General features: G+C 35.1%; 1 protein-coding gene across 6 annotated transcripts in view; it reads left to right on the forward strand.

The window, feature by feature from the left end:
• Positions 1–25921, forward strand: part of DENND4C (DENN domain containing 4C) — a 70455-nt gene extending 44534 nt beyond the window's left edge. For 5 of the 6 annotated variants that reach the window (XM_068668071.1, XM_068668073.1, XM_068668075.1 and 2 more), the window contains 16 exons: positions 524–652; positions 1394–1538; positions 1879–2025; positions 4197–4322; positions 5120–5260; positions 6608–7759; positions 8882–9058; positions 10259–10368; positions 11949–12124; positions 12875–13057; positions 14391–14580; positions 15561–15806; positions 17112–17229; positions 18862–19015; positions 20148–20212; positions 20922–25921. In XM_068668071.1, the coding sequence (XP_068524172.1) occupies positions 524–652; positions 1394–1538; positions 1879–2025; positions 4197–4322; positions 5120–5260; positions 6608–7759; positions 8882–9058; positions 10259–10368; positions 11949–12124; positions 12875–13057; positions 14391–14580; positions 15561–15806; positions 17112–17229; positions 18862–19015; positions 20148–20212; positions 20922–21058 (3396 nt within the window). In that variant the 3' untranslated portion in view covers positions 21059–25921. The remainder of the gene's footprint in view (positions 1–523; positions 653–1393; positions 1539–1878; positions 2026–4196; positions 4323–5119; positions 5261–6607; positions 7760–8881; positions 9059–10258; positions 10369–11948; positions 12125–12874; positions 13058–14390; positions 14581–15560; positions 15807–17111; positions 17230–18861; positions 19016–20147; positions 20213–20921) is intronic. The other variant, XM_068668077.1, reaches the window with a different exon arrangement.
• Positions 25922–26087: the final 166 nt, after the last annotated feature.

A 26087-nucleotide genomic window follows, 5' to 3' on the forward strand; every position in this document is an offset into this window, starting at 1 on the left:
GCCCAAGTAAGACAACTAGAAATATATCTTTTTTTTCTTATCATTGACATAGTGTCAGCTTACTCATGTAATCCAACTTAGTGTCGCTCATCTTCTCCCAGACTTCTTCCAGAAGGCAGTTCTTGAATATCTCTGTTTTTAAAATGTGCTTTGAATTAATGCTCTGCAGTCATACTGAAGTGAAGGGATAATGGATTTGTGTGCAGCATTCCATTCTTGCAGTAGTATATGCAAACACAAAGAAGCAAGTTATCCCACTTTTTTGCGTGGGTGTTTCCTTCCCTCCTTTATTTCGCAAACAGAAAAGCCAAGTGGGGAAAAAAAAATAAGCACTTGTGTGTGACTCCTGGTGTTATTTCAGCTTGTGTAGTTTCCTGTTGAATTTTTGCTCCCTCTTCTGGCTGTTGGTTGAGTAGCTGCTTTCATATGGCTTTCCCTTTTACTTGTGTGAAATTTGGGAAGAGCTTAAACTGTTTCAAAATCCTTGTCATCTGTTAATCTATGGACATTTGTATCTTGTCAGGTGTGCTACAGAGTTGTGATGCAACTCTGTGGACTGTGGGGTCAGCCTGTTCAGGCCGTGAGAGTCCTCTTTGAAATGAAAAATGCTGGAATACAGCCAAATGCTATCACTTACGGCTATTACAATAAGGTAAAAGAAATTTTGGCAAAAGATACTGAACCAATGTCTCATTTGCTTTTTTATTCCCTTTATTCTATGGCATGATTTGAAGACTGTTCATTACAGCTCTTCAGTTGAATTTGCTGTTTCTGTTGGGCAAGCCAGCAGTTCAGACAAGTTTACACTTGACTTGATCTACAGTGTATGGTTTTACATTTTTTACTTTTACATTCTTGTGCTGTTTGTCTAACCGACAATTCTGTTGAAATACATTTAGTGTTTCCTTTCCAAGGTTTGGAAGCTGTCTAGTTACTTCCATGTCGCAGCCATCTCTTCCTAGTTGTATCCTTTAAGGTAGCAGAATCCATGAGTGATGAAGGTTGGGATTAGGTTAGTTGAAGTAGCTGCCTCATGCTTTCCTTGCTTCCATGTTTCTGTAATTTTCTAATGGAAATTCATAGTAAAGTATGAAAAGTAATTGGAGAAGAGTCTCTACTATGGTCTTTTGTTCCTACCATACACTAATCAGATGAATAAGATCCATCTTGTTTAATTAAGGAAAACTTGATGCATAGTCATTTGCCACTCAGCCAGTGTATCCACAGCTGTAGGATCAAAGAGAACAGCTAAAACTCTAATACTTGTCCTACTTCACAGTGTTGGCAGGAAATGTCCTTTGCTGAGTACGGAAAGAGAAGCTTCTCACTGTACTGTGTTTCTTAGTGTAAATTTGTTACTGTGTTGTTGTTATTGCAATGTCTCTCTCTGTAGGCAGTCTTAGAGTCTCCTTGGCCTAGCAGTAACCGCAGTGGCATATTTCTGTGGACAAAGGTACGAAATGTAGTTCGCGGCACAGCACAATTTAGGCAGTGCCTAAAGAAAGCAACGCAGAGCCCACGAGTACCTGTGATATCAGGTAATAAGTTAGGTGAAATGAATTTTTCTGCTGAACAAGAGCATGATTTGCTTTCTGAAGGACTGCACCTAACATTCTGGCTTTTACAAGTATAAAACCCTTCTTAAATGTATATAAATTGATAATAGTCAACTTGATGCTTGATGCTGAGACTGTTTGTCTTACAATGTCTTTTCCTATGCTGAAGAATGAGTTGTCTAAGTTCTGTTGCTATAATTCCATATTCTCATTTTATATGTGCAAGCAAAAATATTTACTGTTGTCTGAAGAGGCTAGATGTATTTGAAAACCTGAAATTTTAAATCCTCTCTTACTAACCAGCTCTCATTCATGTCTTTAGCTCTGCGGAATACCACGGGTGGAAGTGATGGGGACATGGTGAGCCATGGTAGCGTGGATAGTTCTAATGATGCTAACAGTGGGGAGCACACTCTCTTCGTCAGTGACTTAGTCAGGCTTGATTCCAATGATAATCACTCTAGCACAGGTACTAGATTCTGCTGGGTTTCACTACTAACAGTCCCCCAAAAGGCAAAAATTTTCTGTTTTCTTGTTGATTTCCCCTCCACTGCCACCATGTTCCTCTCCTGAGGCTGTAGAGAATGAAGCATGGAGTTGATCTATGTGAAGAAATGCAGTCTCTGCTTTACCACAGTTCATGCAGCTTCTATAATTTAGAGTGAACAGTAGCAGAAGTACTCTTAAGCTAAATGTCTTGCTGTGGTGTCATGAACTTTACTTTTTGTGCTAGTTGTTATAAAAGGTATAAAGCCTCTGACATAAGTCTTGATTTCTACATATTATTATTTATTTGTAGAAATGAATAGTATGAGTAAAATCTTCATCAGTGTTAAAGGAAAAGAGTGAAAGTTGCTGAGGTGATTAGAAGCTAATGTTTTGAAATGTTGCTCTTTATTGATCATCTTTTGATCCGGGATGGTCTAATTTGCATTTCTAGAATTAGTATGTCACGTTTGGTCATAGTAAACTGTGCTTCTAAAAGCCATATTCAGGCTTCTCACCAGTGTTTTCCTGATTTGAGAAAGAATACAAAAATGATCAGAACCACACATAAGACACCCTGTACAGATGGAAAGACAGTTGATAAGCTGGGGAAAAACTGAATGTGGCATGCACTCTTCTAGGCCAAACTGGAGTGAAATGAGCACACAGAAAGTTAACTACTTGAGATGGCAATACAAAACTCATCGTTCTTAGTGTCTGCCTTAGTACTGATTACATATTACCTATGCACAGTCTCAACTAAGCTTCCTTTCTGTTTACCTCAACACTTACTGTACAAATGGTTCTTACACACTCTTCATGATATTTAATATCTCAAGTCCTCCTTTAAAGATAACTTTGAGTCTGATTCCTGTTCTTCATCTGATATGCCTGCCTAGATTACTGAACTTTCCTTCTTTCTGCTCTTTGTTGCTCTGCTTTTTGTTCTTTGCTGTCTCTCGGGTGCTGCATTTGTCCTTGACTATCATGGTGTGGGGTGCAGACTTTATATGGTGTGAAGCCTTGGATGCACGTGTGATTTAATTCTACCCTTGAATGTTACTTCTGCAGGTAATTTGCCCATTTATTGATAGGATATTTTCACTACAGTGCAAACCACAGAGACTAACATCACTGAATTGATGATAGGGAGAATATAAGGACCAAAGAATGTCAGAGTGAATTATATGTATGAAAGGTTATCTTACACACTAGACAAATTTGTTTATTGATGACCACTTAGAAAAATTAAATTAAAAAGTCTGTTTGCTCTGCATTGGTAAAAATAAGTGATAATATGTACTTTAGATAAATAACGTCTGTCTTTCAAGTTTTATGGAGCCTTCTAATACCTTTCATATAATACTCAGTAACATATACTTCGATCTTTTTAAATACTGTCAGGTGTTGTAATAGGTAAGCTGAGGCATGTTTTAACATGCTGCTGTGGGATATGTCCCTTATAGTATTTGTGTATTTTTGCATGTACAGCATCACTTATGATAAAAGTTAACAAAAAGGAGTGGTTTTTGATTTTCTTTAGTAGATTTTTTTGAAAAAAAAATTTACTTTTTCAAAGAATGAGTTATAGATACCAAGTGTAAATGCTATCATGGAGGAACACCTCTTTTAAAATACATGTTTTTGATTTTTTCTGTTACATTCTGTAGTTTGTACTTTGGCACAAAGACGTAGCGCAATTTATAGCAGAATAGTTTTCATGGATGTATTCATTGTTAGAAGCTGACTTAATTACTGTTGTACATGTGTAACTTTCTTTTGTAGATCATGTGAGAATTTAGCTTGCACAGCAATGAAATATTTGATGTTAATGAAAGGGGAAAGGAATGAAGGGAGATACACTGCAATTAGTTAGTCACTGTACTATTCGGGGGGGATAACACTAGTAATATCACAATAATATAATGTAAATTCTAAAAGAAAATTTGCATTGAAAACTCTAATTGTCTCTGCTGTCAACATCACCAAGTAGATCTGTACACAGATGAGACACTTTGGTGATTCTCACCCTGAACTTTTGTGGCAAAACAGAATGAAAGAATGAATTTCAGTGCAAATAACTTACTTTCTTACTGAAAAACAAAAAATTTAGAAAGGAAGTTGGAGGCAAGTGTTTGCATTCCTTTTGAACAGGTGGTCAGTCAGACCAGGGCTATGGATCCAAGGATGAACTTTTAAAGGATGACGGAGATAGTCTTCTTGCAACTGAAACACAAATGGAGACAGACATTTCTTCTAAAGCTGAAGAGCTAATAGAAGGTTAAGTATTCATGTTTATATTGATGAAGACTTGTAAAATAAAATTACTTCATCCATTAGACTACCATAAATAACTAATGCATTGAATTCATAATGTTGTCAAGGTCAAAATTCAGCATGATAGAATCTGCTGGACTTCTACTGTATACTAGATAATAACAGTGGAATATATCTACATAAAAATAGTCTTTTATTTGACCAACTTCATATAGATCAAAAAATTGGAGATGCGGTAGGGCATACAGTATTTTATATTCCATTAATCTAATTTTTATATTTAAACACATGAACATTTTTAAAGCTGTACCAGTTAGCCTAATAAGAGGCACTATTTACTCCTACAGGCTCATCCCCACTGTAGGAAATATGATCATCTCCTGTCTTCTTCTCAGATTTTGTTCTTAGTTCTTCTGTATTTTGTTTTTCATTACTGAGTCTATTTCATATCTTTGTTATTAGGGTCTCTGATGTTATCATTAAACAAATAGCCCTGCACAAAACAAAAAAAAAACCCTGAGAACTGCTGTCACTGCTCTACTTTGGTTAGCTAAAAATATACCAAAGGATGAAGCTGGCACATGCCTTAACCTTGTGAATAGCTACACGCTTTCTCTGTAATACCACCTGTTGTCATCTCACGAGATACTACTTCCAGGAAATGCTGGAGGTACCTGGTAGGATTGATTCTTTAGATTGTAACTGTGTAAGGGAACAGTGCTTGATTACTTGTTTTCAATAACAGTGTAAATATAGTTATTTAGTTAAATTAACTGAAGTTCACATTTTCTTTATTTTAGAGGTTTGCATTCAGGAATCTGATGAAAATAAGCAGATGAATGTAGAGACTCATAGTCCAACAGACACACCTTCCTGGGGTAACAGTATCGTCAAAGTTCCATCTGGCATTTTCGATGGCAGTGGAAGGAAAAACAGTGGTGGTGAGTCACTGGGTGAAAAAGGTCGTCTTGAAGTCTTGAGCCTAATGTTTTTAACCTCTGAGATTCTATTTAATGGAAAAAAAAAAAAAGAGGTGCAAATGTCTTACAAAACATTTGCTTTCCACCATTATCTTTTTTTTTCCCACCATTATTGTTTTTAGGTGCCTTGAAAAGAACCTGTGGACTCTAAGGTTGAAAATTATTAGTGTTGAGTAGATTGAAATCAAGATTTTTCTTGTACCATACTGAGTGTATTTTGGTAATATACTAGAAAAACAGGAGAATTAGGGTCTCTACTCTTGACTTTTGGTCACCTAAACCTCACTAATCTTGGACAAGTCATATATGGCTATGATTCTATTATATATCCAGTGGCACTTGCTGCCAATGTATAATCACATCTTCTTTGTGACATATAAAATTTATTTACATCTCTGGATCTTTATGATGAGGAAGACAAGGATATATGAGATCCAAATATTGGGGCACATATTTTTTTCCCTACCTTTGTGCCTGTCCTTAACTAAGGTAATGTAGTTCAGCTTCAGTGATTAGGGGCAAAACATCAGAGACTTTTAAGAGGGCAGTTGGCATGTAGTTTGATAGCAGAGCTATAAGTCTCAGACAAGAACTTACTCAGAACCTTTCTGACCGTTATGAAAACTAATGAGTTGTCAAGAAGCAGCATCAATATCAGATTCAAACATTCTCAAGCAGTGGATATGGTGCATCTGGTCCTCTGTTGGCATCCTCATAGAAATACCCTCCTTACAGAGAAAATTAAGGTCAGCCTTTTTGCCTGGGTAACACAGCTTTCTAGGCATATATTGCCCTGGGTAAACGGGAACATTTATAGGATTAGCTAAATTCAGTATGTGTAAGGTATTATGTTCTTCCACATATGTATATGTCGTAAGCAAAAGTATGCTTCTGTGTTGTGCACACACGATACTTATATTCAGAACCTGAATGAACTATGAAGTTTGATGTATACATCTGTGAACGTAGCTCTGGGAGAGAGAAAAAAATAAAGTATATCTTTAATTATAATTTCTCTTCATTCATGGATGTAGTACCTACTTTCTGCTCTGAGTTGGCATGTGGAAGGGAGGTAGAAGCCAGAAAACTTTTCATTCAGAGAGGCAAAAAGAGTAGAGGATTTTTCATCTGCTGAATGCCTTTGCAGCCAGTAAAATAACTTAATAGTATCAGTGTTAAACTTTTTAATTGATACATTGAGATTTGTGGCACCCCCAGTCTTCTCAGTGATAAGGAGGCCACATAACTTCAGGAAAGAAACAATCTTGATGGCTATGTATACCGTATGTAATGCCTTTTCTCTTCTAGAAACTGCTTCAAGCCCGCTATTCATAACTCAGGATTCAGTTGAAGATGTAGTCTTTGGTGATGTTTCTACAAAGAAAATAAGTGAAAAAGGACAGAAGAGGCAGAAGCTGTTTTCAGAGAGAAGCTGCAGTTTCAGCAGTGAAAGCAGGGCAGGAATGCTGCTGAAAAAAGGGAGCTTGGACTTGCATTCTAGAGAAATAGCGATAATGATGGGAGCAGATGCCAAGATTTTAACAGCAGCTTTATCTGGAGCAAAAACTTCACCTTGTCATATGAATAAATCCCACAGTTTTGATAGTGCTGTTGACCAGCAAGTGTCTGGCAAAGGTGGCTCTTGGAGTCGTGTGACTGATAGTGATTGGGAATTGGAGCACAGAACTTCACCAGTGCTAGAAGAACCTGGGGAAGGGCAGGAGCATTTTGAGAACGGAAGAGATGAAAATGCATCCAATGTGGAAGAAGTGAACACTGAACAGTTAGCTGAGTCCAAAAACCAGAAAACAGAATCCAAAGATGCAACTCCTAAAAGGAATAGCTTTTATGGAGTGGTTAAGCCTATCGAAAGGGAAGATGTTGAAGTAGGCTTGGATCCTTTATCTTTGCTGGCTACTGACAGCATCCAACCAAGAGTCCCTGAACCAGAGGAAAAGCTGGTGTCACCAGTTGCAGCACGCAATTTGGCAGATGAAATAGAAAGCTATATGAATCTCAAGAACCCACTAGGCAGTAAGTTTCCCAGCATGGAACTGCACAAGCCAGGTAGGGAAGTAGAAGCCCCTGGTACACCTGGTCACTCCCAGGAGCGGAGGTCAAGCCTGCCTTTGGATTCCATACCACCATCGTCTGAGTCCTATGAAAATCGCAGAAGTCCTTCTGTCTCCAGATCCAAGACATTTACTGGGCGACCAAAACAACAAATGCATCCACGGGTTCAAAAGGAGCGCTCTTCATCTTTGACAGGACTGGGTCGTTCTTCTCCACATGGCTCCTTAGGATCAGTTGTAACGACTTTATCCAATCTGAAGTTAGACAATATACTGTCTGGACCAAAAATGGATGTTCTGAAATCAGGCATGAAACAGGCTGCTAATGTGGCCAGTAAGATGTGGGGAGTTGTAACTTCGGTGTATAACTACTCAGATGATGAGGCAAGTATTTTTCAATATGAAAAATTAAGGTAGACAAAGTTAGAGTGCTACTTCCTAAATAGTATTAAAGCTGAAAGAAGTAAAGGACAGCATGAGCTCTGGATAATAGTCTTCAGGTATTTTGAAAGAAAATGTTGCAGTTCCTATGTAAGCGCGCTTGGTGTGTGTGTGTGTGTTTTAATCTGATTAAATCTGATGTGTCTGTTTTGATCTGATTAACCCCTTTATCTGGTGTTTTGCTCTCTAAGAGTTTGTCTTCTCTCTTCAGGCTGTTTAGACAGCTTCTTGTTTCCTTTTTCAAATTCTTCTTCTTTTCCCTATCTCCATAAGAGATGAGAAGAGAGGAAACAGCTGTTCAGCTTTATTTCTACTTTAAACAAATGTAACTGATGTTACTATCTTTTCTATTAAATGTAGAAAAGATTTTTCTTTTTTGGCCTAAGACAATGAAAACACAACTGGTGTACTTTTTTTTCTCATGAGCTAGGTTTTCCTGGGTATCTTTGTTATATTGATCTGTTCCTTAGAATTTTCGTTAAGGGCACATCATAATCCCCTTAATTTATTTTTAACTTTTATTTATTTATTTTTTCTTTCTTACCACAACTTCCTGTTTTTTTAATATCTTTATTGTTTTATTTTATAGCTTCCTGTGTGTCTTAGTGACTGTGTCACTGTTGGATCTACTGGTATATTTCATTTCTATCTTAAGATCTTTCCTCAGAATTGAACTCAGACCTTTATTCTTTTCCTGATAATTCCTCTTCTTTTGTGAAGTGCCAGTCTTCCATAACACAATTTATGCATAATTCCCTTGTTTCTCCTGTCATGAAGAAAATACATTTGTCACTGAATTTGATCATCAGCTGAGTATTCTAACTGTCAAAATGTTTTTCCAATATCCTTCTGTTTTGTTCAATATCTACTTTTTCAGGGGAGACTGCCTAAATGTATCTTATATGTAAAAAAAAAAAATATATATATATATATATATATCTTTACATCAAGATTTTGTCTTAATCTGCTACTTTATTTAATTTTTAGAGTGAAGATGGAAGTAAAACAATAGATCTAGAAGTACTAAACAAAAAAAATAATGCTATTTTTCTTCTTGTGTTAAAGGAAGAAAACAGTCGACCAGACTTTAACTTCCCTGCTGGTTTTGAAGATAATATTTTAGGGGATAATCTGTCATCAAGATCTGGAGTCCCAGGACTAATTGCGAATGAGCTTGCGCAAAGCACTACTAGTCTTGGCAGCAGCAGCAGCAGTGGAGATGCAGGAAGACAGCATTACAGTGCAGGTGAGATTTTTTTACCTTTGTTTTTAGTTTATAATGTAACAAATAGGTAAAATTGTTATGTCTGAAAAATATATTTAATACAGTGGAAGGTGTGATAATGTGAAATTATTTTTATTTGTATTTTATAAATACTTTCCTCTTGCAGTAGCAAATAGCTAATGCATCTATTCTTTCAATGTATAAAAAGTTGATAAAAACTACAGGCATTGAACTGTAAAATACTTCCTTTGTGTTCAAGAACTGCAAATAGTTGCCTAGTAATGGAGGTAGAACCAAAACTCCAAAAACAGCACATCCACATTAATGTGGAATAGGAGTTACTGGATGCATACTTGATTTGAATTGATGAAGGTAAACAAATTATGAATATATGCCAAACCATCATCTATGTTTCCCGCACTAAAACTGGTTGAAGCAGATCTATCATTTCCAGTCAAATTTGATCCGTAATTTGAGGAAAATGTTTTGCAGGACAGCTTGGGGTTTGGTTTCACTGTCTTTGTAGCACTCTAATGATAGAACTATCATGAAGAAGCAAAAGAACTTTCTTCATGACAGGAGGATTCTGTCAGTGAGTTTGAAAATGAACATTTAACTGTTTAACTGTGATTGTCAGAAGTAATGTTGATAGTTTTGCTTCCTGAAACAGAATCCAACCATTTCCTTCTGGTATTCAAACTCTTTTTCCCCTTCTTCTATGCGAAACTCATAACCATTAATACCAGACTTACCAAAGACAGGTTTTTTATTTTATGTCAACATAAGCCAGAGAATACTTAATCACAGTAATGGTATATGTGGTACTGTGTGTCTCCGTCAGTGTTATCTTTGTTATGTACATATGGATACATAATTTAAGAAATCTTGAACAGCTTTTCTTGAGTGTATATATATTGAGCAATCTTACTGCTCTTTGCTGTTCTTTGTTCTTTCTTTGTGTTTTCAGATTTTATTCGCTTTTACCGGTCTGTTGCATACTTTAGACAAAAATAGATTTAGAATGTTAATCACAAAAATGATATCTTTACATTATGTAATATCAATGAATTTAAATAGCTACATATGTCTCTTGAGATCTGTTACTGCTTTGTCTTGATTTAAAAACAAACAAACAAACAAACAAAAAAACCCTGCTATTTTGGTTTTCTTTTGGAATGTTCTTTCCTTGAATGAAGACTCAAACTACTCTTTTGTGTACAGGTGAAGCTTCATTCCCAAGAAGTACAAAAGTTCCAGATTCTGAGAAGTCGGAGCTCAGCTCTTCTCATAATACTAGTTTATCCAGCATTTTCCAGAACTATGCAATGGAGGTAAGATTAATAAATTCATAAGTGAAAGATATAATTACTTAATTTGTCTGCATGGAGTAACTATGTTTAGTTGGGCTGTAGTTTGATTTTCCATAATAAAACATTTGCATTTTTCTGCTGTACAGAGGCTTGATACTTTTATCTGAAGGTGTGACAGTAGCTGTAAAGAAAAAGAGCAGGAAAAACTTAAAACTTAAAGTGCAGTAGAAGCTGAGGAGAAAACAAGATTTTTCTCCTTTCAAGTTTTTTTCCCCCTTAGGAAAATCATGTATTGTTACTAGATAACTTGGTAGATTGACCCCCACATACTAGATAAGTTCCCCACCCTGTCATTCACTCATTTTACCTTACCAGGCTAGAGGGGAGAAATGGAACGGCAGAGGCAAGAAAAAAAGCTTGAGGGTCAAGATGAAGATAATTTAATAAGTAATATTATTTCTCAAATGAATAGAGGAGAGGAAAAAAGAAAAATAAAACAAAAAGCAAGTGATACAAACTCAGTTACTCACCACCAGCAGACCAGCACTCGCTAGGCTACAGCTTCCTGGAAAAACTACCCACCCCATCCCGCCCAGTTTTCATTGGTGAGCATGACATTATACAGGATGGAAAGTCTTCTGCTCTGTCCCCTCCCAACCTCTTCCCCATCTCCAGCCTGCTTTCTGGGGTGGCAGAGTTAAGGTGGGGGGAAGGCCTTGGTGTTGTTTGAGCACTGGTCAGCAACAGCTAAAATGTTGTTGCATTAAAAACATTGTGTTGCTCACCAGTCTAAAACAGTACCATAAAGGCTGCTATGAAAAAGCAGTCAAGCACAGTGCTCAGTGTTAGAATAATGACTCTATTTCAGTTGTTGCTTGCAAATGCTTTCAAACTTTGGAAAAAAAAAAAACAACAAAACAACAACAAACAAAACATAGGGGTCACTTAATTTGCTTTAATCACTTTCAGTAGTGTTATTTTTATGTTCCCTGTTTTATTTTATGTTTGATTGTCAGATTTAGACTTGTCAAACTTCTGCACTACCTTACATAAGGGATACTGGATTGTAAAAGCAATGGTGCTGTTGGTCTAAAACATTGTCATTGTGGTTTTTGTGGTACTTTTTATTTTTTCCTATGAAAATGAAACAATAAAGTAAAAGAAAGTTGAAAGATAGATAATAAACCATTTCTCAGCTACTACAGTATTTTTTCAGAGCGCCATTTCTCTAGTTCTTAATCTAGTTTAGTAATGAGACTTTTACTAGGTAAGAACTACCTTTCCCTCTTTTCCACTATAAAGCTTTATTTTTAACTTCTTTTGCAGAAAAGTAGACAGTCATTTACTTAAACAATTTCTGTAACACTTCTTTCAGCTTTCAGAACATCTAACCAAAAAAGATTAGTGTTAGCCTTTCACAGTGAAAGTTATGAGCAAAAGGTAACTCTTGAGTATGATGAGTAAGCAGTGATAAATTCACATCACCAGACAGGCATTCTGATACTTAACCTTTTAAACTCCTGTAGATATTAAGCCGATAAAGCCAGTTTTAAAGAAATCCTAAAACAAGACTGATAGCATTCATTGTTTGCTGTTTTTAGGTATTGATGTCAAGCTGCTCTCAATGTAGAGCTTGTGGTGCTTTGGTTTATGACGAAGAAATCATGGCTGGATGGACACCAGATGATTCAAACTTGAACACTACCTGTCCTTTTTGTAAAAGTACCTTCCTACCTTTACTTAATGTTGAATTTAAAGACCTACGTGGCTCTGCAAGGTTAGTGCGTTTTACAGATCTTCTTTCTCAACCTTTGCATTTGTACGTGGTTGTATTCTTCCAACAATCTCACAGCAGTAGTCTTTTCTGTATTCTTAGCTATATCTCACAGTATTTTTGTCTGGATGTTCTTAAAATTGTAACTGTACAACACTTGTGATTGCACTGAAGGAAATTATAAATTAGGTAAACTGTTGAGTTTCATAATAAAATAGCCAAAAGACAACAGTGGTTGCATTTTTTTTACCACTCTTTTCGTATTTTCTTTAAGCATTACTGCACAGAAGGTATTAAGTCTGTTTTCTCTTTGTTTCTTTAATGCTGAAACAGAACATCAGTAGTGTGTGTACTTAAGTAAAAGCAAACAAACAAAAAACTTGCAAAACAAGTTATGTTCCTGTTTTTTGTGTCAGTAATAGTTTTTAGTCTCTATGTTACAATATTAATATTGATATATTGTTACTGATGGGAGCCATTACAATCTAAGTTCCCTTGTAACTACATACCTCCAAAGCAGGCATTCTTATTTTGTGGAACCAATCTCTGTATGTGTTCATTTACTGTCTCTATGCAGGTTGCCATGGAGAGAATATGATGAAGTTTGTGTTCTGTTTTCAATCTTTTAAATGCTGTGTTTCTTTATTTTTTTCTCTGCTTTTTGAAAGTAACTGTGGAAAATACTAATTTAATTGGATCTATGCTTACATCTTAACCTATTTCCCCTCCTCTCCCATTCATGTTGTAACTTAGCTTTTTCCTGAAGCAAAGTACCTCAGGAGATAGTTTACAGAGTGGTAATACTCCATTAACCACGGATCCTCTGGAACAGAAATTGTTGTCTAGTCCAGCTGTGGCTGACTTGATCAGTTTTTCTGATCACCCAGAGTCCAGCCATGCCATAGCTGAAGAAACCAGCCCTGCAGCTGAGCAGAGGTAGGTAAAACAGGATTGTTAATTCTGTCAGAAATGTATCAACAGTTTTAATACTTCTGCTCTAGTCTTGAGTGGTGGTTGGCTTAAGCACTAAATATGTTGGAGAAATCCAATTGTAACTTGATGATTGTCTTGTTTCCTTGCTTATTTTTTTGCCCATGTAATCATGCTATTATCAATTTCATGTAAGTTGATTACATTTCCTGTGAGTACATTTTAAGGATACAGCTATCTGCAGAAATAAAGATCTTGAATTTTCATATCAGTTTGCTATAGATAGGTAAAACTTCTACCCAGTGCTGTTAGAACACCTTCACCTTTAAAAGACACGCAGAAATTCCAGCATTACTCCTCCTTTTGTGTTTAGAATCTAACACAACAAGACACTGCATAATAGGGGAAATAAGTACATTTGCTGCAACACTTGTCTCTGAGAGACAGCCTTTGGAGCAATAAACACTTGAATTGCGCAAGTTCTATGGCAAATAATACTGATAAAGAACTAAAATTCAGAAAAACAGTATGTATTTTGGAACAGTTTAAGGAAGGAAACATTGAGGAGAAGGTGTTTTGTTGGAAAGGAACTGAAATATTGCTGCCATGAATTGTGAAGCTTTTGCTGGGACTTGCTGACATTTTCTTGGAATAGGTTTTTTTCATCGTTGTTCAGTGTGGAAGTCTTGAGTATCTCTAGGTAAGGCCTGTGTTAGGCTATTAAAACTTCGATTAATTTTAATGCTCTAAATTTTAATGCTCTAAAGTGAAAGATAAACTTGCCATATGTTAACATCTTCACTCTGGTGTCATATATAGATAGATACATATACAATATATATCTATATAAATATATCTATTTATTTATTTTTAAACAAAAAAAAACAGACTAACTTCAGGCAATCCAGGAGACCCTATAGCATCTTTGCTCTGTTAGTAACGTTCAGAGAAAATAAATGTGAAGGAAAGAATGAAGTAAACACAGTCAAAACGGGATGATATTTGTCTACTAACAAAATCTACATAGGTATTTTTCTAAGCACAGGCTGTAGCAGAGAAATTGTGCCTATATATATTACTGCAGATTTTTCAGACGGATGTCTTAGTAACCTTAGTATACTCAGCTGCTTTTTTTTGGTGTGAGGGCCATGTTGATCTGAAAGGCATTTTGTTTTGTTTTCCCTAAACTGTAGAGCTAACTGAGCAAATACTATTCCTTGTTGATAGAGAAACCTGCTTTGGTGTTGTTATTTTGGCAGCCGTTGTCTGCTTCCTTCCTGTTGCTGAAGGAATGCTGAATAGTTTCATATTAGCATATTCTTTTCTAAAATCCAAATAGTGATGTGGCTGAAGAACAGAGCAAAGATCCCAAAACAATGAAGACATCTACCAGTAATCCACCAAAAAGGGGAGTGTCTTTAACTCGGAGCCACAGTGTTGGAGGTCCACTGCAGAACATTGATCTTTCCCAGAGACCATCTCATGGCATTTCAACAGTTAGTCTTCCAAATAGTTTGCAAGAAGTTGTGGTAAGTTTGTACACTCAGTTGACAGCAAAATATTGAATACAATGAACTTACAATGAATAAAGTTCTTCTACTGGCTTTGTCCAATATTTTGGGGACAGAAATGGTCAAGCCTAATTTTCAGATTCTTATAACAAAGAAATCTTGGTGTCTTCTGGCTTACTTTTGTCTAAAAGAGTTTCAAGGTCTGCTTCTTTAGTACATGGTACAAACATAGCTGCTTAATCTTAAGCATTCTCTGTGGCAGAACTGAGCTATTCTCTGTCTTTTTCTAAATTGGAAGTTTGTTTTAAAAATAACGCAAGTTCTACAGCAGGCTAAACACCAAATAGTGCAGACAACAGACTGGTCCAATGAGTGAAAGGTTGTTCCTTTTCACGTTTACTTCTAGTTCTCCTCCATATTCTAAAAGGTTTACCTGCTGGGTTGGATGGGAGAAAGTAAGAGGATATATTGAGAATATTGCGTTATTCGTGCAAGTAAAACAGAGGTCCTCGTTTTTCGTAGAGCTTTTTATTGGCAAGAGGCTCTCTCAATATATCATGTATGTGTGATTCAGTTCATAGATAATGTAACTGGATGCTTTTTTGCTGTATCTATTGCCACTGGCTTAGTACAGGGTTAGGTAGCTTCCAACTGTGTAGTCAGGGACAAGTTGCATTTTCTTTTTCTCTTTTTCACCTAAGACAGTGTTAGGTGAGCTTAAGTGATTGTTCTGTAAAGTTAAGAAACACCTCAGCAGACAAAGCTACTGATGCTGTTAAAATTAACGTGTATTCAGTACTTCCAGAGGCTTCTTCCAAATTTCAAACAGATAGTGCAATGGGGCATTTTCAAGAAAAATTATTTGATTTTGGAAATTTTTCAATATTATATATTAATACTATATACCATAGATTAATATATTATATTATATATATATTATATATCATACTATATATCATATGTTAATATTATATAATATTCAATGTATTTTTTTTTAGGATCCTTTAATAAAAAGACCTAACCCTCTCCCTGTATCTGTACCCTACTTGAGCCCTTTGGTACTGCGTAAGGAGCTTGAATCACTATTGGAAAATGAGGGAGAGCAAGTAATCCATACATCCAAATTCATTAATCAGCATCCCATAATTTTCTGGAACCTAGTTTGGTATTTCCGACGGTTGGACCTACCTAGCAACTTACCTGGACTCATTCTAACATCTGAACATTGTAACGATGGAGTGCAGGTTAGTGACATTTTGTGTTAGTTTACTGTAATATGTTCACTTCTAAATTTGAGGGTTTAGTTAAAAATAAATAAATAAATAGGTAAGTGCCTTCTGAGTAGCTTGGATTAAATAAATTACGTGTTACTGTCTTTTTTAATATATTACCAGCAGATAAGCTTGTTTTCCAAAAAGAATCTTGAAAGACAGAGAGTGAAAACATCACTCATTCTAGTCAAGCTATTCTTGCCAGAGTAGATTCATTGAAGGAAACAAGATATGTTTGTGGAGATTTAACAGATTACAACGTATTGTAATACATGTTGTGACTGCCATAATTCGGTACATAAAATTTTCAAGTTCTTGGGTAAGATTCTTTGTTCTTTTCTGCTATTCAGACTTCAGTGAGTTTCACTGCTATATAAATAGAATAAAATAATTAATGCTATCTTTTCAATATTTTGTCTTTCCTATTTTAAGGAACAGATGTTTTTCGTATACCTATACGAATTGTGTATGTAAATGCCAAATTCCTTGACTATTTGTATTTGTCTCACGTGATAAATAATTTCCTGTCTGCTTATAAACTTACAAAACTAATACATACTAAAAAAAAAAAAACCAACCTACTGTGGAGTGTGCCATAGAATTTTCTAAGAAATGTGGCTGAACACTAATATTGATAAAATCTAAAGCATATGGAAAAATACAATGCATTAGCAGAGAAAATCACAAGATGGGACATGAAATTGTGATTACTACTTTAAATTCATACACTACTGTCTTATTATATTTGTCCACTGATTCTTATTGTATTAGTGATTCCAGTGGCACTTAATTTTATATTTTTTTAATATCTTGTAAAAGTTGAGCTATTGTTTTGAGTGACAGATGTTTTATGATGGAAATAATGGTTCGTATTAGTATGAAAATACAGTTTCTGTTTTAGCTGCTGGACAGAGCACATATTTATGCATATCAAGACTCACTCAAATCAGAACTCTAAGACTGTAATAAGTAGTACAAAATGAGAAATATGTTTAGTTAACAAAAAGTAGTTCAAGATACATAACCAAATACTTTCTGCAGATACACATAGAAAACTGAGCAATCTTCATTCGTCAAGCTAGACTAGAAGAGGCTGTTAAATGTTGCAGTGTATGTGACTCTGCTCCTGAAAATGCAGACATCAGTTCTTATTTGTTTTATTCCATATAAGTGAAGTAAATCTATTTTTTGTTTGCAAAATGAGCATAAGAACAGTTTTTTAAGCAGTAAGTGTGCATGTATGTTCTTAAAACTTTTTGTCTTTCCTCATGTTTTTAGCTTCCTTTGACATCTCTTGCTCAAGATAGCAAGCTAGTATACATACAACTTCTGTGGGACAACATCAACCTCCACCAAGAGCCTGGGGAGCCTCTGTATATATCTTGGAGAAATCTCAGTAAGTAAAATAAATGATACGAGTAAACAGAGTAAAGAGCTTATAGAAAGAAACTGCTTTTTTGTAGTGTCTGAAGGTATACCACCCACCTAGTTGGAAAGCTTTTTAGTGCGTGAAGCATCTGTAGTCTCTTAGGTACTTAACATTGTTTCAACATCAAATTATTTGTTATGATATTTTCCCGATCTGTGTGAAAAGATATGTAATCTGTTCTTTATATGCCATATGCTTACAAACAGGATGGAAGCATTTGTTCTAGATTTGTTGTTAAAAAAAATCTTCCCTCAGTTTGATTGTTCACTGCAATACGTGAATGTATCTGTACAGACAGAAAGAAAAAGACTGTACTACAAAAGAGTACCTTGTATTTTTATAAATGAATGAAAGGTTGCAAGTCCAATTAATAAGTACATTTGACAGCCTACTTGGCTGTCATAAAATAATATCCAAGAAAGCCTTTGCCTAGTGTAGTTTGGTTTGGAAGGATGAAAAAGCATCATGTGGCAGACTGGTTCTGAGAACTCCTGAGAACTTTAAGATACCTTCTATCAGTTAAAAAACAAAACAAAACAACAAAAAAACAACAACAACAAAACAACACACGAATGAAAAAAACAAACAAACAAACAAACAAAAAAAAACAACCTTTGACCTAATTTCTCTGTTTGCATTTTGACTTTTAAAGTCCAGGCTAAAAGTTAGCTCTTGCTCTAAGGAATTAAAAACAGGTTGTACAAAGTGTCCTAAAACTAAGCAGGCTGATCAGAAAATTACTCAAGAGCACAGAATAAGATGTATTTTCCTCAACTTCTATAGAAGCATATTAATTTGAGTATAATATATGAAAAGCTGACCCAAAGCACTTAGACTTGAAAATGCATAAATATGTGCATTTATATACATAGGCCTGTTTTAAATGTTGTGCTGGGGGAAAAAAAAACTGCAGTAGTATTGCAGAGCGGCTCTACAGAAAGTATTTGGAAAACCATAATGAATGACAATTTTATGAAACTCTTAAGTCAACATGGTTAGGCTCCTGGCTAAGTCTGCATTTCATTTACGCATCATGTGCTTACTGCCTAATCTGTAGCTTTTTTTTTTTGCCAGTAAATGGAATTTATATCTTCATGAGCCGTTTTCTAAAAAATAATAGTATTATTCTAGAACTAGGAATGTGAACAACAAATCATGATGGTAAATGACTTGATCACTTTCTTTCTCATTTGGTGCAACTCTACTTTATTTCAATGTGTAGCCTAAAGTTATCATCAATGAATTTGCAAGTGTCTTTCAGGAAAGGCTTTGATAAGACATGTTTGAAAAGCAAGTGTTTGCTTTTTCCTTTCTACTTTGCATATAAATAAATAAAAAGTTAATTCTAAGAAGGCTAAGTACAGTAACATATTTGAGCTAATAAACTATGACAGGTAACATCCAAAGCAAGAGTCTCTTCAGTCTCTTGTACTTCTCTGTTATATGGGAATACTTGATGCATTCTGTCACTTTTGTAGTGAAGGAAAGCAGACAAAGGTAACACGTTTCTGTAGATTGAATAGAGGTTCTATATATATTTCATTTTCGAAGTGAATTTGTGCTTGCTAATTTAAAAATCTACCATTCTGCATTTACCAGATTCTTCTGAAAAGAGACTGTCCACAGTGGCAGAAGATCAGCAGGCAGTGAACACTTTATTGGAGAACATCAAACTAAGCATTCAACACAACAATGTTGTTAAACCAATCCACCTCCTTTTACAGAATGTTAAACCAGATGTGAAACGACAAAGGTAAAGGGACAATCTTTTTTCTTGCTTCCCACTCAAAGTTAAGTAAGATCAGACCGTAATCACTTCAAAATGATAATTCCATAAGAATTTCTGAGGAATATTCAGTATCTTCTGCGTCTACCAAATGCTGTGTTTATTTGTAAATATTTGTTACTCCCCATGTTTACAAAAAAAATTCATTCTGTTGCCAGATGCAAAATTCATCCAAATCAAATGGATAAATATGTTTATTTAATCAAAGTGAGCATTTTAAAATTAATTAAAAAGAGAAAAAGAAAAAAAAAACAAACAAACCATGGGTACTGATTATATAGACTTGGGTGTTTCCACTCCTAGCAGATCAAATCCAAGTGCACAGCATCCTGTTGCAGTACCTGGAATGTTCTCCAAACAACCTAAATACAGCTATGGAAATTATACCAATCTGGAGTACTAGCTAATAAAAGTGGATCCACAAGCCAAGTTGAGATTTGTAAATAATGCTGTACATTTTGCCATCTGCACAGTAATTCAAAAAGGTTTTCATGCAAAAGCACGTAGTCTGGAGTAAATTACTGTAGATGCAAGGTTTGTTCAAGAGTCTATCATGTAAAGTTAATCTTTGCTCCTGTGGTTTGTAAGTACTAAAAACAAACAAACAAAAGAACTAATCTGCGTAAAGAAGAATCTTTATCAGTTCCACAAGGAAAGGTTTAATATCCATTTATTTAGTAGTACAAGTTCCAAGATAGATCTTGGCTTTCTGAAACAAATAACAAAGTATGGCTGATCTCTGAAATAAGCCTGCTCTCTGTCCTTAATCCTCAGACAGGAATTAGTTAACAAATAACTAGTGCTGTATTTTACGTTTCTTGTTGTTCTGGAGGCTTTCTGTGGTGTATTTGGCAGGGAGATTTTATAGTCATTCTAACTGTTGAGAGTTGGGGTTAATACACCTTCCCATGTTACGGAAAATATTCAGGCATGAAAAAACCTTAAGCTACTGATCATGTAGATCAATTGCTTTCTCCACAAGCAAGATAACAGTACAGTTACAGAAAGAGCATAATGGAAGATTAACCTCTTGAACAGTGACTTTCTAAACTGTGAATAGTTATTTTTCCCCTGATTTATCCTTCACAATATTTCCTAGGAGTTTTTACAGAGAAATCCTTTTCCTCTCTCTGGTGTCTCTTGGAAGAGAGAACATTGACATTGGTAAGTAGTAGTAGTAATAATAATAATAATAATAATGTGGTATGTGTACAAAATATGTGTACACTTTGTCTGAAAAATAGTGAAGAAATTCAGCATTTGATCGATGAGTAACTGTTCAATTACTGCATTTTTAGAGAAAAGGTCCTTGCTGTCATAGGTTTTGCTTTTCTGAAAATCTAGTCCAGATGGGGATGTTAATTTCCATTTTGAATAAAAGAAGTAATTATTTTAAACAAAGGTTATTACCTTAAAGCTTTGCCTTATGTCTGAAAACTTGCTCCCACTCTTGCCTATCTTTCTCTGACCTACATACCCTGTAGTGTTGTTCTGTGTCTTCTAGACACCTGCTTGCCAATGCTTCCTGCTGACCCCTACTCTAACATTTATTTGGCACTATGCAAACAAGGGAGACTCCCTTCCTTTGTGGCATCTGATAGGAAATATTCTGGAGGTAGGCAAGCCACACAGTGCAGTTTGAGCCTCCACTGCAATGCTTTTTGACATTACAGCCTGAAAATGCTTTTCGAGTTTTCTGAGAGGTTGTATTTTTGGGGGGAAAAAAAGCAAAACAAATAAGTACCTAGTTCAGTTAACTTGAGATAATAATTTTTTTATTATATAAAAATGACCAAAAGCATTTTAATAGTAACAGTATTGTTCTCTGTACATGGTTTCATAAATGACTTCAGCAATGCTCTTTCTATTTCAGAGGTCTTTGATAGTGAATACAGACTTGCACATAAAAATCTACCAAAGGATGATCTTGAAAAGATGCAGAAAATAGATGCTCCACCAAGCAGCAGAGTTGAGTATTGTAGGAAGTACTTTGGAGCACCTTTTATATAAAAAAGAGGAAAGCACAGAACTAAACTTCTGCAAGACAAAAGTAGGTGAACAAACCAGGAGTATGGGGATATATATATATATATACATATACTTTTGAATCCTAGAAGGTGATAACTGAGCAATTTGTCAGTGATTTCATCGATCTACAGCATATAACCTTGTCTTTCATCTCATGAGACAGTGTAAAGGATTTTAAAATGTTTTTAAAATACATTAATAGGGTGAGTTGGTTTCAATGATTTATCTGCAATTTCTTTCCTGCATGTATTTGTTCTTTTCTTTCCTCAAATCTTTCCCCAGAATCTCAAGCTGTTCAGAAAGGCAATAATTAAACAGGAGCCTATAGTTGGTGACTTTCTTAAGGGCCTTCAATATTTGTGTATTTTAATGTGAAAGACCTTTCCTGCTGCATAATGCTTAGGTTCTTTCGGTACTTCAGTACTTCTTTAAAATGACCTTTTGCATTGTTGTGCAGTATATATGTATGAATGTAAATATATGAGTCCTTGTTTTGGAAATTGCAATGAAGTTGCCTTTTTCAGATCACAGTACCTAAAATTTCTACCCTTGTCCCACTCAGTATTCAAAATGATCTTTGACTTCACTTTTTCATAATGTATGTCTGTAGTCATAAAATCTATAAACTTGCATTCATATTTCCTATATACTCTATCCTGACAAATTGAAGATCCTGTGAACATACTGATGTTTTCTGCAAGAGAATTATAGGTTTCTCCAATTAGCCGCTTGGAAATGAATGGCTACAAGTTACACAGGAAACTTAGACATTAGTATTCAGAGAGAGCTTGTCAAACAGATGCTGTCTGAAAAATTTATGCTCTATACTGTATGCATGTATGCTTTGAAAATGTATTTTCCTTGATCTCTTTATTGCCCTCCCCCATGGTTTCATGCTAGCCTGTGGGTTAATTGTTTTGCACTGATTAGTCCAAATTTAATATTTCAATTAAAACGTATTTATAATTGTGGTCGTCAAGGTGTGACTTCACACAAATGAAGTGCTTGAATGAATGATCTGAAGAGATGATAAATCCATCGTTAGCTTGCATCTTGTAAACTAGATCCTTTCTCACCTCATATTTAGTGTACAACAGTAATCGTATCCTTGGCAAGAAGAGCCTGGACACGGGTCTACAGTTTAAATGTTTCTGTTACTTGAGAAATATGACAAGATTTATTCCATTTTTTTGTTTTTGCTGAAATTTAACTGAGTGGCTTTTCTAATGGAATGATTCTTGGAGAAAGACGAGAAAGATTGGTAGCATGGTGAAGGAGCATAGCTCAAACTATAATCCCATCTGAGTATGAATGTATTTACTTCATACTAGCCTTTCTTAAAGATTTTTATTCTTGAAAATGATGAGGGATGAAAATCTGTCTGAAACCACTTCCAGCTAAAACATCAAAAGCATTTTTTTTATAACAATGAAACAAAGGATTTGCACTATTTGTGACAAAATATGTTTGCATAATAGACTGATTCCTTGCATTTGTCTAAAAGTGCTGATCCTAAGTTAATATTGGGGATATTGCCTGGACAGATTCTTTCCTGATGAAAATATTGTGCTGTCTCAACAATTAAAAGCGAAGAACACAATGACTTCTTTTTTTGTTCTTTATTCTTTGGGGTTTATGAACGGTTGCTTGTAGATATCAGACCTCTATCACAATGGAAGAGTTGAGCCTGATTCTTCATACTTAATCTTCTTCTCCTTTTATATAATTTACATGCACAGTTAACATCCTTTTAAACAAAATGTTTCTCTGAAGCATTCTTCCTATTTAATTCCTCTACATAGAAAAAGGGGCAAATTTCACTCTATAACTGTATACTGACATTAAATGTACAGCCATACACGAATAATTTTGAGTATTGAATGGATAAACCATATGATTGTGACTCAGCTTACAAGGAATGAAGTTTTAGTGATCCTTAATTCTCCCAGCTCATTAAAAAGAAAAATATGTCCAGTAAGTCCTGTTCTACATAACTGGTGATATTCAGACTGCTTTTACACCATGGTAAGTAATACAGAAATAAATAATAGTAATAAAGCTTAATTTTAAAACAACCTTCTTACTTGGTGATGAAAATACTGATTAATTGGGAAATAGTATAGTAGAAACAGGCAGGGTAGAGTGTGTCTACTACATCTAGTGCTAAATGTTAGGCTTTACAGTACATACATACGGAAACTAGGAAAGAAGACAATATTACCTGAGGAAAAAGGATGCCTGCATGATTTCAGGTCACCTTTGAAGATGGCTGAACTTGCTTTGATTTGCTCCTGTGTATTGATGTTTCTGTACACTACAAATTAGTTTCTATTCCTGTTGTATGTAACTCAGTTTTACAGTGGTAGAAGTTCTGCATGGAATTATTTGAAATCATTAAATGCATACTGATATTAACTCTTTTAATATAGATGTAAAGGCAAAAGTGGGCACTTAATATTTTTAATTTTGATTGCTAACGCATAGTTTTCAATAGCCTGTTACTCAGCTGGCTCTCAAGTGAAATCCGTAATTAAAATTAAAAAGGAGAATTCTGAAAATATTTAGTTATCTTGTCTTTCAGATGATAAGGAGATTCTTTTTAAGAAAGCAAAACACCACAAACAAGACACGTTCACAAAAATTTGAAAGGAATGGGAACCAACTGTTTACTTGTTAAGTTGCTTTCTGTCCTTGCAAGTACATGGTGGCAGTTCCTGTTCCTCCATCTGACTATTAGGTCTCCTACAACCAGGTGGAGGCTACAGGTTTTCCTAGGTAGATCTGTGCGATGCAGACTTCTCTAATTCAAATTCTAAAAGCACTATAATTGTGCTGAAGAAAAGTGCTTATCGTGGCTCAATACCCATACACTCTAGAATCTGTTTAAAACTAAAGAGGGGAAAAGTCTCCAAAAGCTTCATATGAGTTCATTTCAAACACCTGTGTTTCTGAACATGGGGCAGTAAAGGCCTAAGACATTGTTATCTGCAGTTAGTAACAGCATAAACTACTTGGGCTTCATAGGAATAATTCAGTTGCCTACAAATGTTCCTGTTCCTGGTAATCCAAATCTTGGTTATTCGAATCCATAATGCATAAATGAGTTGGACAAGGGTACTGGGGAGGAGGGAGGTGGATAAACTTGGTCTTGATTCTGTTTTCCTCTTAATTGAAGCAGAAAAAGTAGCATCCTTGCCTCTAAATATTCTGTATAGTCTGACAGCTACTTAGCAGCTAGCACTCAAGCAGAAGATGGGTTTTTGAACATGTTTTATAAACTTGAAGAAAATGGTCATAGATCAATATTCCATTCAAAACCTGTGATGTTTGCACAAAATAAGGGTACAAACCAAACTGTGTACATATGTGGGAGCAAACTCTTAACGAACTTTCAAGTAAGCCCAAGAAGTCAGAAAGTTTGTATTGGAATAACTAATATCACAGAGAAGCTTCCTTGAATTGTTGCCCTAAGAACATTCAATTCCAGTTAGTAGTGCTGAGAAGATACTATCTTGCACCTTTCCCCTAGCTATGAAAGCTAGATACAACTTGTGTGTCAAACTACCTTTTTTTTTTTTTTGTAGAATTAAAACAACAAAAAAATAGGAGTCTTAAAAGTTTTAAAATCAGGATTCTGAAAGATTCTTTATTGTGAATATATTCTGGCACATTGCCAACCTATAATAACTTCGAAACCCTGGTGTGCATAGGGGACTGATATGGCTGCAGTATTGGCACAGTAAAAGGTACCAGCTTTCACATGTTAATAGAAACATCTGTATGTTACTTATAGTCATATCTTGTCTTCACATTCTATATAATTCAAGCTTAGAAAATAGAAGTTTGATAGAAAGTATTGAAATCAGCATGTGTGTTTTAAATTCAGTTTGTTTTGCAAACAACTTTGTCTTAGTACTAGTGGAATTTCACATCGGTTAAGTTCAAGCTACATTGCACTTAAATGAGTACTTTTATTCCACTGTAACTGTGAATTAATGGCTTTTTGTATTGCTGCAGTTAGAATAATACACCTTCCTTTGAATTTACTGCTTTCCTTGAATAACTGCAACATAGGTGCATATTTTCAAAGTGTATATTAAATTAGATCATAGAAATTATATTTTTTAAACAAATTATTAAATACAAGTAACTGAAGAATCCACTCATTCTCTCTTTTCAAAGTTACTTCAGTGCAGATAACTTTATTTCATTAAATGGTAAGCTGGGCACCTTGCAGAACTATACCTTTTTTTTCTTCTTTTAACTAATAAAAACTTCACAATGCCTTCTATGTTTCAGCTTTTCTTCATAGACCTTTAAAAAAATAAATGAAACACCCTTGTAACTTCTAAATCTTGAAACTCAACTTTTGAATTGGACTGTAGTTCTGTTTCCTACTCTGCTGTATATCATTATGCATATGGTGAAAGAAAAGGATTGTTTTACCTTTTTGTTTTTCAGTCTGCATCAATCAGTGGTGCAAATTAAAGGGATTGTTCGATGTTTATAGAAGCACATTAAACTCCTCCTAGGAGTTTAAAATAAACTGTCATGAGGATGAGAGGATGTGGTGTGAATAAATTATGAATTTATGGAGTTGGGGAATTTTCTATAACGCAATATAATTTGCACTGGTTTAGAGGCTGTTTTGAGTTGTTGAAAAATGGCATCCATTTACTGTGCTTTGATTAATGAGTGTTTCTATAATGTTTTGTACATGTGACAAATGTTGCTTGAGATTAAAAGGGCACTCTGCATATTCTAAATTTTGTATAGATATTCTAGAGGAATAAACATTTTTTATTGTATTTCACAAAATAAAGTATGTACAAATCCTTTGTGAAATTTCACTTGTTCAGCTTCTTTTACCATTGGACCTTACCTGCTTGATAGAATTTAATCTTAAATGCAAATTCAGCTTGTAGTTGGGCAAAACCAGAGACTTTCAACTGCCTCATTGGATCTTTTTGCAGAGTATCTCAGTAAATTTGTAATGGTGGGAAAGAGCTGG

This window comes from Anas acuta, chromosome Z (genome assembly GCF_963932015.1).
Source record: "Anas acuta chromosome Z, bAnaAcu1.1, whole genome shotgun sequence".
NCBI classification, from domain to species: domain Eukaryota; kingdom Metazoa; phylum Chordata; class Aves; order Anseriformes; family Anatidae; genus Anas; species Anas acuta.